The 17216-nt window shown below is 36.0% G+C and overlaps 2 protein-coding genes across 2 annotated transcripts; one reads left to right on the top strand and one right to left on the bottom strand.

Annotated features, from left to right (window-relative positions):
• Nucleotides 1-1050: 1050 nt before the first annotated feature.
• Nucleotides 1051-3576, top strand: LOC131611428 (uncharacterized). The gene is made up of 6 exons (XM_058883455.1): nt 1051-1605; nt 1941-2225; nt 2332-2390; nt 2560-2635; nt 2874-2984; nt 3101-3576. Exons 1-6 carry the CDS (start codon nt 1219-1221, stop codon nt 3239-3241), a joined length of 1059 nt encoding a protein of 352 aa, XP_058739438.1. The 5' UTR covers nt 1051-1218; the 3' UTR covers nt 3242-3576.
• Nucleotides 3577-4292: 716 nt separating this feature from the next.
• Nucleotides 4293-5503, bottom strand: LOC131611430 (uncharacterized). Its single transcript, XM_058883456.1, has one exon. It carries the CDS (start codon nt 5170-5172, stop codon nt 4528-4530), a length of 645 nt encoding a protein of 214 aa, XP_058739439.1. The 5' UTR covers nt 5173-5503; the 3' UTR covers nt 4293-4527.
• Nucleotides 5504-17216: the final 11713 nt, after the last annotated feature.

Genomic DNA, 17216 nt, shown 5'->3' with positions numbered 1-17216 from the left:
AATGAAACATGTATTATGGTGTAAAACCTAGTTTTCAATTTTATATTCTGAACCCAAACCATGAGTGTGCTTTTGTCCATTCAGATTATAGAATTTGAACTTGTGTAAATTACGTCAATTTTAATTTTTAATAGAATTTGAACTTTATTAACACGTGATTATGTCGTCTATAATGCATGCAAATTTGTATAAATTATTGTGTTTGATTCATTGTACTTCATAATTCAAAACAATGAAATCTTCTAACTCATACCCAGTCAAAATAAAGTCTAACCTATCTGCAGATTACTACAAAAATGGGACACCTCACCATTTTCTTTAGAATCAATATCAATATTATAATATCTGATCTATGGATCAATTGGACCAAATGAATCATCGTTTCAACGCTGCGGCACTAAAAGGATGATCAACGTGAAGTATCATCGTCTCTCAATCAACGATGATGTATGTTTTCAGTTCACCAACTTGCAATTTCAAAGTAAGAGTGATGTGAGAACCATATTCTCTATATTTGGTTAGTATCATACCAAAAAAAGGATCAAATTAGAGGTTAACTTGGTCAGATATGTCTGTGCTATATGTTCAAACTTCATTCATCCTAAAACATTTGATGAAATTACGACATACATAGTTGAACCTGATGAAGAAATAACTAGTTTGTCTCTTCAAAAATCTTGTTTGTGTTTAATTGATATTTTAAATTTATGTTAATGTATATTGGTGTTTTTGATGTATTAAAATACACTACCAAAAACATTTTAATTGTGTAGTTTTTATAAAAACACAATTAAAAATACACTTCTCCAAATCTCCCCATGTTAGGAATAAATAAATTGAGAACCCATCCTTAAAAAAAAATAGTACTCCCATCCTACCACCACCACACATGATTAGCGCCCTCAGTTTCGGAACTAAAAGTAGGCCGAAACGACATCTCAGTTGGCAAAGATTAATACTCACCTTCACACATCATTACCAGACCCCACTACCAAACGCTCCTTTTCAAATTTTCCTACTTTAACCATCACATGCCTTGCTTGTTACACACCTTTTTCATTTGAAAATTCAAATTTCCAAACGGTTGCACTTCCTCAAATCAATGATAACGCCCACATATATTAATTCATAATTAAAACAAACGCAAATAAATAAAGAAATAAATACCACTATTTTTTTTTTGTAGTGAAGTTGGAACGTTGCAAACTGCAAAGAAACATGGGAGAATCAGTGTCCTTTGGGAGGTTCACAACAGAGTCATTAGAATGGGAGAAATGGTCAACGTTCTCTCAGAATCAGAACCGTTATGTTGAAGAAGCTGAGAGGTTTTCGAAACCGGGTTCGGTTGCTCAGAAGAAAGCTTTCTTTGAAGAACATTACAAGAAACTTGCAGCTCAAAAAGCAGCTGCCTTGCTTGAACAAGCAAGAATTGATGAGGCAGAAAGTGCAAAACCTGAAGATGTTGTCAGTGAAGAAAATGCGGAAAATTTGAATGTTGAGTCGAGTTTACCTCGAAGTGAAAACAAGGCTTGTGTAGGGAATTCAATGCAAAATCAATTTGAAGGTGTTGACAATGATGATACTAAGAAGGATCTAAGTGAAAAGGTTAGTGGAAAAATTTCAATTGATACATCAAAGATGAATTTAATGTTGTTAATTTGTGATCTGGATTCTTTGTATGCAAGAATCTCCTGCGTTCAGATAGCAGTTCGGCATCATCTAATCGGATGGTTTTGAGCTTTATACAGCTCTTTCCACATGAATTTGATTTTAGTTGAATTATTACTGGAAATATTATTTTTATAGGAACTAACTTTTTGTGTGTGCGAGTGTAGTTTAGGGTTAACTACATTCGCACACACTAGGCATCCACTAGTTGGGCTAGACGGTGCGCAGTAATATTTTTGTTAGGAATCTTTTAACTCTTTTAATCATTGCAGAAAGGTTGTAACTTTGGCATGGAAGTTTTGCAATCAATGGACAAATCCACATATCCTATTATTTCAGATAGAGATAATATTGTTAATCCAATGAACAGTAAGGCTTCGTTAAGAAAGAAGAGATCAAAAGCTAAATCACTACCCATGTCAGTTAAGTTTGCACTCATTAGGCAAATTAGTAGATTGAATTCATTATTAATGAAGAAATTTGAAACTACAAAGACTGGTTCTGGTTCTTCGGTAGCTTCAAAGGATATATGGATTCCTCTAACAACACCAACTAAGGTAATCAATCTTCAATTTTTACCATTTCATTACAAAACCCTCAACTTTGTTAGGATGTTCAAAGTTGCCGTAATTGCTAAAGAGAACTTTTTTTTTTCAATTGCAGGCCTGTAAGAATGAGTTACAGAAGCACCCTTCATTTTCCCCATTATCAGAAAAGAAAAGGTACATGTTATGTTAAATTGAAGGCATATAACCTTTATAGGTAGATAGCACTCACATTTCTAATTGAAGTCGTGTCTAGATTGTGTTGATGTCAGACACTGATACATCGAGACATATTATACATAACCTTTGTTTCAAGACTAACATTTCCAATGTTTTATGCATGCAGAAACATAATGAAATCACCTACTATATCTTCCCAACTCAGCTTGAAAACAGACGAAAGGACTGCACGTAGAAACAAGGCAAAGCTCTACTTCCTACTTTATTAGATCATTGTAATGTCAAATGTAAATTGTCATTGACTCATATGTTATCATTCTTTCATGGTTCCTTCATGCGTAGTACTTGCACTTCGAATGAAGGCGCGTTCAGTGTCTGTCACAATATGACACTGAGATATTTCACTAGTTTCCGTATCTATGTCAGTTTTTCATCGGTTGCTTTATCTGTATAATTAACATTCAATTCTGTTACATACAGGAGAGATCACACAAAAAGAATAGAAAACTAAGACTATGCTTCTGTTTCAAACCGAGGCCAATACCCGAGTTTAACAAGGAAAGAGAAGATTCTAACAGAGGGAAAAAAGAGGTATATTCCCACATTTGTTCATAAACCATTGATCCTAACGTATCTGAGTTTTGGTTGTAATAAATTGTCCATAACAATCAAAAGTTGATAATAATTCAATTGTTGATTTCTTGCAGGATTCACTGACACTGACACCAGGAAGTAGAGTCACTTCTCGAGTTCAAAGCAAAGGCTCTTTATCTTCTGAGAGTGTCATTACTTATGAAAATATGTCTCCAAATATTCAGAATGGAGTCAAGAATGAAAGAAATAACTAAATTTTTTCATAAAGGAGAATACAGAATCACTGAATGATGTCATTTGACCACTCCTTGTTGTCATAGCTTATATGTAAACTCTAAACAGGTTTTAAAATGTGGTTGCAGTTTGGTTATGTTGCAATATTGCAGAAAATTTTGGATAAAAACTTAAGCTGCAATTACAACTAGAACAAGGTTTTTGAGTTGAATTGTACATATATCTTAGGTTCATGAAAATGACTTATGATGATGCCTTTTGGTGCATGCGTGTATACTTTTAAACATATTGCAATATGGTATGGTCCTGTGTGAGACTTCCTTTGTTTAAAATGCTATTTCTACTTTGACCTTCACAGCCACTTTTTCATCCCTATAGATACTTTGTCTGCAGTTTTTTGAGATCTTAAAATTCTTTATACTGTAATTGTTCGATCTTAAGAAGTGCTAGCTATATGTCATTTTGATTAGGGTGGCAAGCAAACGGGTATGTCCACTCCGCCAAACAAAGTAGAGGAGTCAGACCAGAACCATTGACTCGACCTGCCAAAAGTGAGAGGTTAAATGGGTAGGTTCTGCCACTCCTAAAACCTAAAAGTGACAAACGGTAGTGTCCTTTTTATTTAAACTCGTGTGTATCAAAAACGAAATCTTAGCTAGACATGCCAAAAATGGGTGGATTCTGCCATTCCTAAAACTTAAAAGTGATAAACGGCCAAAGAAGTCTCAGCTCAGCGCCTACTAAAAAAATAGAGTAGGACACAGAAAATTGAGGGTCCAGGATAAAATCCTTACTCGGACCTGCCAAAAATGGCGGGGTGAACCCATGATGTGGATATCTCTTCTTCTCATTTCATTTTCAAATTCAACAAAATTCTTAAAATTTATTACTTCTAAACTTTTAATTCATTTATATGTCATATTCATGACCAATCAAATACTTGATAAGACATGAGATTTTAATAGGATCAATCAAGCTTCATCAAATTTTAGAATAGAGGCTAAAAATCATTGGAACAAAATTAAAGGTGCCAAAATCCCATATATCAAAAGTGTAACTATGTTTTTTATCAATTATTCTTTTGGTGACAATATATTTAAAATTTGCATATTGATCAGAGTAACTCCTTAATTGGTAGTATATATTGAAAACAGAAGGAGTAATATTTATTTGAAAGGTGTAATTAACAGATCCTAATATTTTATCCATTATAATTTTGGATCTTTCCTTTGTATTGGTAATGATACATTTGAAGCAATTATCAAGCAATTGCAATTTGTTAGTAGAAACAAACAATATCATCAAATCATGAACAACACTCCACTTCCACCCAACACCAATCTTCATCTTCATATTTTTCTTCTTTAACTTGTTCAACACGCAATGGAAACTCCACTTCTTTTTCTTCTAGAATGCATGAATTATTTGCATCTTCCACCTCATCATCATCATCATCCACATGGTCAACAACACTTTTATCTTCCACATCATCCACATATTCAACAACACTTTCATCTTTCACATGATCATCATCCACATGGTCAACAACATTTTCATCTTTCATATCATCCACATGGTCAACAACATTTTCATCTTCCACATCATCATCATCATCATCATCCATATAACAATTTGAAAGATGGTTCAAAGTCCCGGTCGCGGACAACCCTCTAAATTTCAACCCGGGTTGATCCATGACCTGAAAATGCTTGAAACTCCCTTTGGATTTGTTCTTTGACTTTGAGACCGGATGGAGACGGCAATCGCTGCACCGCGCCTTATCGCATTTCCCGGTGAATTTGGAATGGTTGGTGGGCTTGGAAGGAACCTTTGCGAAAAGTCCAGCTGTTGGAGGCGAATCGATCCGAGTAATGAATCGGGTGTTGGGTTTCGGATTTGGTAGGATCCTGTATGTCCTCACCATGCCATGTTGCTTACCCTCTCTCTTCATTTTTGTTGAATTGAGGTATTGAGACAAAGATTGATGAGAAATATAGATGAATGTATTGTGATTATATATGTTAAGGTTGTAGACAGACAGGGAGGGGATAAGAACCTTGGGAAGCAAGTTATTTGTGCTTTGTAGTCATAGTTATGCGTGTCGACCAAGTTGTTAGCATAAAAATGGACCAAGTAAACAAATTATTGTTAAGATTGAATATAAAAATGGAGCAATATTGTTAAGATTGAAAGAATAACAATAAATTATTTAACAACTCATTTGACAACTAATTTATATCAAATATCCTAGTGGAGACAAACATCAAACCGTTTCTATAAATTTGAAAATGGTTATTGCAACTTTTTTCTAAATAAAGAAAATACATAAATTGTTCTATAATATAATGATATGTAAAAAGTTAATATACCGAAGTAAAATATATAAGTATTAAAATATTCTTAAATCAAATTATATGATTTTATGAATACTATATTCATTATTAATTTAAAATATGTATTAATATTATACTTATTTAGAACTAAAAAAATAATTTTTTTTTTAGTAATTTGTTTGTAAATTTTTACAATTTTAAGTAATAAACCAACATGGAACATATTTTCAATTATTTAAAATATAAAACGGAATAATAACTATGGGGTTTAACTAGTTATCTATTGATTTAATGAGTGATCCAAAACTATATTTGTGTTGATCAAAGGTCAATATTTTAAAATATTAATTGTTGCTAGTAGAATGTTCTTTTGATACTAGGAAGAGTGGAGTCTATGATAGGTTATTGATTTAACATTGACAAATAGTATATTTGTCCATTACTATACACTATTAAAATTATAAGTTATTGATATATTATAAATATATGTGAATAATGAAGAAATATAAAAATTAAATATGTTTAAGAACTCTATAATTCAATTTTAATTTTTATAGAAAATTCTTTTAAGTAATGATCTTTTTAAGTTTTTTGTTCATAAATTTGATTTCTACCGTAAATGTTTTTAAGGTACAATGACATATTTTTTAAAAAAAATACTAAGTAATTATTTGTCACGTGAGAATTTCTTTGATAATTAGTTGACACTTTATATTTATTTATTACTAATAAAATGTTATTCTTTCACATTAAAAGGAAGAATCTTTTGGAAAAATATCATTTCTTCTTCGTCTAATTTTTCTTAATCAAATTATTCTTCTTCTAACTCTCACGTAGAAGCTCCACTAAGTTTCTCAACCAACATATCAAATCGACGCTTTTTTCACGACGTCTTATAAATCGACGCTTTTATTTATTAATTATTTTCTTAGTTAATTATTTATTTAATTATTTATTTAATTATTATATGATATAGTAATTAATTATATTGTGTGATATTGTGAATATATGAATTATTTGAATTAATATGTATTATATGTCTTTTGGGTTAGTAAGTGTGAAAATGAGAAAAAAATAATTAATTGAGCCTATGTTGAGTTAGTGTGAGAAATAGTGGAGGTGTTAATTAGTAAGCTCATTTAGAATAAGAGTTAGTAAGGGTTTCACAAAATATGAAAGAATAGAAAGATAGTAAGAAAAGAGAAGAAAATAGGAGAAGATAAGAGAAAGAGAGACGATGAGGCAACCCTAGAAGCTCAAATCCAAGGTAAGGGTGAGTTTTCATGTGATTATGGGTTTATATGATGTATGCAATGGGTAGAATACATGAACTAGGAATGGGTATTTCAATTTCTAAGTTTTTGAGATGTTTTTAGATTTTGAATGTGAAGCCATGAAATTGATGTTTGAACCATGGTTTTTTATTGATGCCATATGCTGAGTAATGGTGTTGTAATGTGTTTTTCTTCCTTGATTCATGTGTCTTATGATATGATATGTTTTGGGATTGTTGGAGGTCAAAACTTGGGGTTTGGGATTTGTTGAAAGGTTGAAAGCATGAAAAATCGCATAAAATTAAAAATGTGATTTTCTAGGCTCTGACACAGCCCATGTCAGCTAACACGGATGGCCGTGGCAGCTCCGTAGTGTTTGTATTGCAAAATCGTTTTGGTCATATCTTTTGAACCGTAAGTCCAAATCGAAAATCGTTTGAAGCGTCAGAAAGCTAATGAACATAAATATAACATAGTGTAGATAATAGAGTTGGTTGCCCAGTATTTTTCTATCTAATATATTTGGAAATTTAATTGTGTATATGTTCTATTAATGAATTGTTGCATTATTTGCTGCAAGTGGTGAAATTAAGTGTGGGTAATTAATTGAATACTTGTGTATGTGCTTGTATAAGTATGTTTTGGTGTGTGACAACATGAAATACATGATAGTTATTGTTTGTTGTAATGATAATAGAGCTGTGATTGTTTTGTAAAGTGTGTTGTATACCATTTGAAAATGAATTGTGCGTGGATGTACAATGACATCTGTGTGTATATGTATGTTGAGAATTGCAATTGGTTGAGAATAACATTGTTTGACATAGTTTCTATATGTTATTTGTGGTGTGTTGAATTGGTGAATGCTATGAATGTGATTCATATGTGAATGATGGCATGATTGTGTATGTTTGTGCAAAAATTGTGGTGAATTCATATGTGATGAATTGGTGAGATATATGCTTATATGATTAAGATTTGGTGATGATCTTAATTGCATATATTGGTATGAACAAATAAATAATCAAAGTAAAAATGGTAAAATAGTATTAACATCAACAAATCATCAATACATATCAATATAAAAATTAAACAAATCAACTTGAAAAGGCAAATATATTTTTAATGATTTTTGAATATATTTAAAACAAATATGTAAATATTAAATAAAATAATTAAATAAATATTTTTATGATTTTTTATGTTAAAGGGAAATAAATAATCATGATTTCATAAAGAAAAAATAAAATCAAAAGGAAATAATGAGAATTAAAATGGAATAAAAATGGAAAGAAAAGAGAAAATAAGCAAGTGGTAAAAAATTAGTGAAGGTCAAGGGGACTTGAACCCCATACCCTTCGTTCACACACAAACCTCCTTGACTAGCGGTGCTACGCTCTCATCCATTAACTATATGCACTCAAATAAATAAAATATAAACAAAGTATTTAATCAGAAAAATGGCGCCACCGCCAATGTCATCTTCAACCTTGAGCTTCAAAATGGAACTCTCTCATTCTCAACTAAATGTAAAAGTATAAACATCAATCTTGTTCAAATTTTTACCAGGATTTCAAAAATGTATATATCACAAATTTATTTTAACCGTAGCTCATGAATTTCTAAGAAAAGCTCAAGAACCCTAAATTTTCTAAATGAAATTAAATTGCACAAAGGTATAATCAATGCCTATTTTCATAGGGCTTCAGCTCATGGCATCACAACAATCATAGTAGAATTGAGAAATGCTTAAAATGATGCCTCTATGTATAAGTTCTAATTCCAGAAAAACTTACCTGTTATGTGGAGATTGATATAGTGATTAAGCTACTTTTGAGGATGAATAATGATCCCATTAGCTTCCCTGAACCTGAAGTAATGTGTATAGAAACTCTTACTTTGGATTGAAGTTGTCTGAATCTTCCTAACCAACTCAACTTGCAAGCTTGAAAAATGAGAATTTTAAGTTGATGATGAAAGTGTTACAACTATGTATTAAAGCATACAGAAGTTTACTTATGGTATGTGGATGGTGTTTGGATGATAAGTTTGCAAGAAACTTGCAGGGGAAGAGAAATTCGGAAAAAAATGGATTTTGGAGCTTTAATGGAGTTTTCAAAATCTCAATATGAGTTTCTCTGAGTTTGTAGGGGATTTGAGGTGTTTCATGTAACACCCTTTTCTAATTCCCTAAATATTTAAACATATAATCAGAGTAAATAAGTATGCATATAAACAAAGGGCGTCACATCGACGTTTCCAAAAACTAAAAGCTTTCAAAAACAAACATCATTCATCATCGAATATACAATTACACCTGGTCATCAAGATAATGTAACACCCTTCTAAACCCCGCAGAAAATTAACATTAAAATCAGAGTAAAACATGAAGAAGGGTATTACAACGCCAACAAAATAAACATATATTCATGTCATGCCATAAAGGAACAATAAACCAAAAATTATTCAGGTAGCATGTTAACACAGCGGAATATTCTTAACAACTGAATAATCAAACATCTGGAGTCGAAGACTCATAATTCAAACATAAACCATAAACAAAACAGAAGTTTATCAGCCAATTCTAAAATAACATTCCCGGTGTTACACGACCAGAGCATGACACAGACCCAACTGACTCTAACGAACTACTTGACGAGCTAATCCTCACCAAGTACACAAGCTACTCCTCAATCTGAAAAATAACAACAGTAAGGGTGAGTTTCATTCGCATTAACAAATGTTATAGGAATATAAACAATACAACTTCATCCATACATTATTCACCCAAATCAATTATATTAAGATAATATAGCAACATTCGTCAATTACAGTCATTCATACCAAAATACACACAAATTATAACATTGGACAACTTCCATTCATGTTACAATTATACACAACAACCTAATGCAATGCAACTAAATGCATGTGGTACCAAACATGGGATAACCCATCTCACCGATCCACCACCATAAAGATTCGGCTACTTCTCTCACCAATTCCACACAATGGGAATTAGCTACCGCTGTCCCACCACCATAAGGGATACAGCCCACAATATGATTATGAAATGCATGCATCACATACCGCATGCTAATCATCAACACCAAACAACTAAACAATCACAATCATCAACCGATGCAATAACAATATGAGCCACCACAACCAATTAAATCAAGTGTTTTAAATTAAATTTGACTCACCACTCAAAACTCTATTTTATTGCATAAATCGCTTAATTAGCTCCACTGTGCTCGAAACGGCACATCAAACGGACTAACAGTTAAAAAGTTATACATTGTTAATCTTAAAAAAAATTCCAAACAGCAACAGCACGCGGCGCCAAGCTTGGTTCGCGGGGCGAACTGAGCGTTCCAAAAATCCTTGGCTCTCTGCCAAGCTGTTCGCGGCGCAAACATCTACACGCGGCGCGAAGCGAGGAAAAGTTACGCCTTCGCGATGCCAACACAGGTACGCGGCGCGACCTGTGCGTATCAAAACATCCTGACATTCTGCCCACCTGTTCGCGGCGCCAACCCTGTGCACGCGGCGCGAACCGGCGATTTCAGAAACACCAACCTGCAGAAAACAGCATTCTATACCTCCCAAATGCCCTCAAATCATACCAGTACGAATTTCAGAAAAATAAACCACACATACGACATAAATTGCACGTTTAGACATACTTCTAATCATGTTTAACATCATTATCCATCACCAATCATCATTCACAACCTAAATTGAATCAAAGTTCTATAAACCCCAAAACCCCAAACCCGACATACAATCCAATTCGGAATCCTAACATACGAACTCTATTGAATCATTCATACAACCCATAATAGAGGTTAATGAGAAGAATCCCCCCTTACCTCGATGTCGAATTCTTGGATACCCTTGCTCTTCACACTTGCTCTTCTCCCAATTTCACGTTCAGCTCTTTTCCTTCTCCTTTTTGGTTCTCTTTTCACAAAATCCTCCTCTTTTCTATTTTATGAAAAATATAACCTTGTTTTAGTAAAAGGCTTTGCAATTGACACACCCCCCAATTGCTACTTGCGACACTGGCCCATTAGCCTCATCAGTCCATATTTCTCAAATAATTCAATTAATTCTATTATTTAAATAAAAAAAATTAATTAAATTAAGTAAAGAAATTTATGGGGTGTCACAACCCTCCCCCACTAGAAAAGTTTTCGTCCTCGAAAACATACCTTAGGCAAAGAGTTCCGGGTAGGAGTCATCTGGCTCTCCAATTCCCATGTAACATTTCCACCGGCTGGTCCTCCCCAAGCTACTCTGACCAACGCTATCTCCTTGCCACGCAATTGTTTCACCTTCCGATCTTCAATCCTCATAGGCAAGACTTCAACTGTCAGATTATCCTTTACCTGTACATCATCGACTTGGATCACATGAGAGGGATCAGCAATGTATTTCCTCAACTGCGATACATGGAATACATCATGCAGATTTGCAAGCGTCGATGGCAACGCAATGCGATACGCCACATCTCCTACTCTTTTTGAAATCTGAAACGGACCAATAAAACGCGGAGTCAACTTTCTTGACTTTAGAGCTCGTCCGATACCAGTCATAGGAGTAACCCTCATAAACACGTGATCTCCTTCTTGAAACTCAAGTGTTCTCCGTCTCTTGTCATGATAACTCTTCTGACGACTCTGAGAAGCCTTCATTTTCTCCTGAATCATCTTAATCTTTTCCGTCGTTTCTTGAACAATATCTGGTCCAATCACCGCATTCTCGCCTGATTCGTACCAACATAAAGGCGTCCTACACCTCCGACCATACAAAGCTTCAAACGGAGCCATACCAATACTCGAGTGAAAACTATTATTGTAAGTAAATTCGATCAAGGGTAGATAACTATCCCAAGCACCGCCTTTTTCCAACACACAAGCACGCAACAAATCTTCTAGTGATTGAATAGTTCTTTCCGGCTGTCCATCCGTCTGCGGATGATAAGCAGAACTCAATCTTAGCTTAGTACCCAAAGCCTTCTGCAAACCTTCCCAGAATCTGGATGTAAACCTTGGATCTCTATCTGACACGATACTCGAAGGAATACCATGTAAACTCACTATCTTCTCAATATATAATTGAGCCAGCTTCTCCATCGGGTAATCCATTCTCATTGGTATAAAGTGAGCAGACTTTGTCAACCTGTCCACAATAACCCAAATAGCTTCACAATTCTTCGCCGTCCTCGACAAACCTGAAACAAAATCCATAGATATACTATCCCACTTCCATTCCGGAATAAATAACGGTTGCATAGCTCCATACGGTTTCTGATGCTCAATCTTCGACTTCTGGAAAGTCAAACAAGCATAGACAAATTCAGCTATTTCCTTTTTCATTCCAGGCCACCAAAACAGCTTCTTTAAGTCATGATACATCTTGGTAGCACCATGATGAATACTCAATCCGCAACGATGTCCTTCTTCAAGAATACTCTTCCTCAATTCGGCAATGTCAGGAACACAAACACGACTACCAAACCTTATTATACCATTCTCGTCGATTCTGAATTCACCTCCTTTATCTTGGTTAATCAGTGTCAACTTATCAACCAACTCTACATCAGTCTTCTGGCCCTCTCTGATTTCCTCAAGGATACCACTAGTCAGCTTCAGCATACCCAATTTAACACTGGTAGGAGTGTCTTCACATACTAAACTCAAATCTCTGAATTGTTCAATTAAATTCAATTCTCTCACCATAAGCATAGACATATGCAAGGACTTCCTACTCAATGCATCGGCAACAACATTTGCTTTACCCGGATGATAATTCAGTTCAAAATCATAATCCTTGAGAAATTCTAACCATCTTCTTTGTCTCATATTCAGCTCTTTTTGATCAAAGAGATACTTCAGACTCTTGTGATCGCTAAACACTTCAAACCTCGAACCATACAGATAATGTCTCCACAATTTCAATACAAATACCACTGCTGCCAATTCTAAGTCATGAGTCGGATAGTTTCTCTCATGCACTTTGAGTTGTCTCGACGCATAAGCGACTACCTGTTGATTCTGCATTAGTACACCTCCTAATCCCAACAACGAAGCATCACAATATACAACAAAAGATTCCGCCGGATTCGGCAAAATCAAGATCGGCGCACTAGTCAACCTCTTCTTCAACTCTTGGAATCCTTCTTCACATTTCGAATCCCAGACGAAAGCTTGACCCTTCCTAGTCAACTTAGTTAACGGCAACGCTAACTTTGAAAAACCTTCAATGAACTTTCTATTGTAACCCGCAAGACCAAGGAAACTACGGATTTCAGAAACTGACCTCGGAGCTTCCCATTGAGACACTGCTTCTACTTTCGTTGGGTCAACGACAATACATCCTTGGAAATTACATGCCCCAGAAAGCTCACTTCATTTAACCAGAACTCACACTTTGACAGTTTTGCATAAAGTTTCTTTTCCTTCAATAGTTCCAATACCACTCTAAGATGATCTGCATGCTCTTCTTCATTCTTAGAATATATTAAAATATCATCTATAAACACCACCCCGAACTGATCCAGATAAGGATGGAAGATCCTATTCATATACTCCATGAAAACCCCCGGCGCATTGGTTACTCCAAATGGCATCACTGTATATTCGTAATGACCATACCTTGTTCTAAATGCCGTCTTCTGAATGTCGTCCGTCTTCACCCGAATCTGATGATATCCCGACCGTAAGTCAATCTTGCTGAACACACAAGCTCCAACCAGTTGATCCATCAAATCATCAATCCTCGGCAAGGGATACCGATTCTTGATAGTAACCTTGTTCAGTTGTCTGTAATCCACTCACAACCTCATTGAACCTTCTTTCTTCTTCACTAGTAACACCGGTGCACCCCACGGTGAGACACTAGGACGAATAAATTTCTTCTCAAGTAACTCTTCCAATTGACTCTTCAACTCAGTCAATTCCGATGCCGACATACGATAAGGTGCCATCGACACAGGACTAGTTCCAGGAATTAATTCAATAGCAAATTCTACCTCCCTCTCTGGCGGTAATTCTCTTACATCTTCTGGGAAAACTTCCGGAAATTCACAAACTACCGGTAATTCATTACTCACCGCTTTCTTTTTCACCTCCATGGATGCAATCAACATAAACACGGCAGCCCCGTCCTTCATTGCTTCATCCACCTGTCTAGCAGTCATTGCTAAACTCTCAACACCGACATCTTCCGAAAAAATAACCGTCTTCGTGAAACAGTTGATATGAATCCGATTAAATTGCAACCAATTCATACCCAGGATGACATCAAGTTGTTCCAACGGAAGGCACACTAAGTCCATTCCGAACTCTCTACCAAAAATATCAATTTGACAGTTCAAACAGGCAAACGAAGTAGTCACTGAACCTGACGCAGGAGTGTCAATGATCATACTTCCATGAATATCAGATATTTCCAAGTTCAGACGTTTAGCACAATCCAACGAAATAAACGAGTGAGTTGCTCCAGTATCTATTATTGCAATTAAAGGAGTGCCATGGATAAAACATGTACCTTTAATCAATCGATCCTCTGGAGTAGTCTCTGAACCTGATAAAGCGAAAACTTTACCCCCAGCTTGATTCTTCTTTGGCTTAGGACACTGTGGACTAATATGACCTTCTTCACCACAGTTATAGCAAGTCACAGTCCTTCCCTTGCAGTCAACCGCAATGTGGCCTGCTTTACCACACCTGTAGCACTTCTTCTCTTCGCTCTTGCACTCGTGAACACGATGTCCACATTCCCCACACTTAAAGCACTTAACAGGAGCACTAGAGTCTCCCCCACTAGGCTTCTTCCAACTCCCAGCTTTATAATTACCTCTACCATATGGTTTACCACGGTCCATAGGCTTCTTCCCTTTCTTATCGACTAACTCGCGAGAGTGAGACGACTTCAGCTTGAGGTTATCCTCTTCATAGATCCTACTATAATCCACCAAATCTGTAAACCGGCGAATCCTTTGGTACCTGATTCCCTGCTTAATTTCATCGCGGAGACCATTCTCAAACTTAACACATTTCGAAAATTCGCTCGCTTCATCATTGTTATAGTGGACATAGTACTTGGCCAGCTCAACAAACTTTGAAGCATACTCCGGCACCGTCATGTTGCCTTGTGTCAGCTCCAAAAACTCAACTTCTTTCCTGCCCCGAACATCCTCAGGAAAGTACCTCCTCAGGAATTCTCGCCTGAATACAGCCCAAGTGATCGCTACACCTGCAGATTCAAGTTCATCTCGACTAGCCATCCACCAATCATCAGCTTCTTCAGACAGCATGTGAGTCCCATACCTCACCTTCAGATTTTCAGCACAATCGATCACTCTGAAGATCCTTTCGATTTCCTTCAGCCACCTCTGAGCGCCTTCGGGATCGTGCGTGCCTTTAAACAACGGAGGATTGTTCCTCTGAAAACTATTCAGCTGCCTGTCAGCGCCAATACCAGCCCCATTGGCATTCCCTCCTAATACACCAGCAATCATGCCCAGAGCCTCAGCAATCGCGTCGTCATTTCTTCCTCCTCTTCCGGCCATTGTTCTGCTAAATATCAGACAATATTCATTAGAACAAGAAGTATCGACAGTGTCAACCTTACATTAATCGTATACGAAGGATTAACCGACACTAAGACTCTGACTCAACGACCGACTATGCTCTGATACCACTATTGTAACACCCTTCTAAACCCCGCAGAAAATTAACATTAAAATCAGAGTAAAACATGAAGAAGGGTATTACAACGCCAACAAAATAAACAAATATTCATGTCATGCCATAAAGGAACAATAAACCAAAAATTATTCAGGTAGCATGTTAACACAGCGGAATATTCTTAACAACTGAATAATCAAACATCTGGAGTCGAAGACTCATAATTCAAACATAAACCATAAACAAAACAGAAGTTTATCAGCCAATTCTAAAATAACGTTCCCGGTGTTACACGACCAGAGCATGACACAGACCCAACTGACTCTAACGAACTACTTGACGAGCTAATCCTCACCAAGTACACAAGCTACTCCTCAATCTGAAAAATAACAACAGTAAGGGTGAGTTTCATTCGCATTAACAAATGTTATAGGAATATAAACAATACAACTTCATCCATACATTATTCACCCAAATCAATTATATTCAGATAATATAGCAACATTCGTCAATTACAGTCATTCATACCAAAATACACACAAATTATAACATTGGACAACTTCCATTCATGTTACAATTATACACAACAACCTAATGCAATGCAACTAAATGCATGTGGTACCAAACATGGGATAACCCATCTCACCGATCCACCACCATAAAGATTCGGCTACTTCTCTCACCAATTCCACACAATGGGAATTAGCTACCGCTGTCCCACCACCATAAGGGATACAGCCCACAATATGATTATGAAATGCATGCATCACATACCGCATGCTAATCATCAACACCAAACAACTAAACAATCACAATCATCAACCGATGCAATAACAATATGAGCCACCACAACCAATTAAATCAAGTGTTTTAAATTAAATTCGACTCACCACTCAAAACTCTATTTTATTGCATAAATCGCTTAATTAGCTCCACTGTGCTCGAAACGGCACATCAAACGGACTAACAGTTAAAAAGTTATACATTGTTAATCTTAAAAAAAATTCCAAACAGCAACAGCACGCGGCGCAAAGCTTGGTTCGCGGCGCGAACTGAGCGTTCCAAAAATCCTTGGCTCTCTGCCAAGCTGTTCGCGGCGCAAACATCTACACGTGGCGCGAAGCGAGGAAAAGTTACGCCTTTGCGGCGCCAACACAGGTACGCGGCGCGACCTGTGCATATCAAAACATCCTGACATTCTGCCCACTTGTTCGTGGCGCCAACCCTGTGCACGCGGCGCGAACCGGCGATTTCAGAAACACCAACCTGCAGAAAACAACATTCTATACCTCCCAAATGCCCTCAAATCATACCAGTACGAATTTCAGAAAAATAAACCACACATACGACATAAATTGCACGTTTAGACATACTTTTAATCATGTTTAACATCATTATCCATCACCAATCATCATTCACAACCTAAATTGAATCAAAGTTCTATAAACCCCAAAACCCCAAACCCGACATACAATCCAATTCGGAATCCTAACATACGAACTCTATTGAATCATTCATACAACCCATAATAGAGGTTAATGAGAAGAATCCCCCCTTACCTCGATGTCGAATTCTTGGATACCCTTGCTCTTCACACTTGCTCTTCTCCCAATTTCACGTTCAACTCTTTTCCTTCTCCTTTTTGGTTCTCTTTTCACAAAATCCTCCTCTTTTCTATTTTATGAAAAA

Source organism: Vicia villosa, linkage group LG6, assembly GCF_029867415.1.
Source record: "Vicia villosa cultivar HV-30 ecotype Madison, WI linkage group LG6, Vvil1.0, whole genome shotgun sequence".
Classification (NCBI taxonomy): Eukaryota; Viridiplantae; Streptophyta; class Magnoliopsida; order Fabales; family Fabaceae; genus Vicia; species Vicia villosa.
This window is presented reverse-complemented; position numbering and strand designations above follow the sequence as displayed.

Bases quoted from the DNA above. Each gene is read 5' to 3' on its own strand.
- LOC131611428 (XM_058883455.1), top strand. From the start codon at position 1,219: ATGGGAGAATCAGTGTCCTTTGGGAGGTTCACAACAGAGTCATTAGAA. The intron at 2,391-2,559 runs GTACATGTTATG...TTATGCATGCAG, and splicing joins CCATTATCAGAAAAGAAAAG to AAACATAATGAAATCACCTA. The intron at 2,985-3,100 runs GTATATTCCCAC...GATTTCTTGCAG, and splicing joins CTAACAGAGGGAAAAAAGAG to GATTCACTGACACTGACACC.
- LOC131611430 (XM_058883456.1), bottom strand. From the start codon at position 5,172: ATGAAGAGAGAGGGTAAGCAACATGGCATGGTGAGGACATACAGGATC.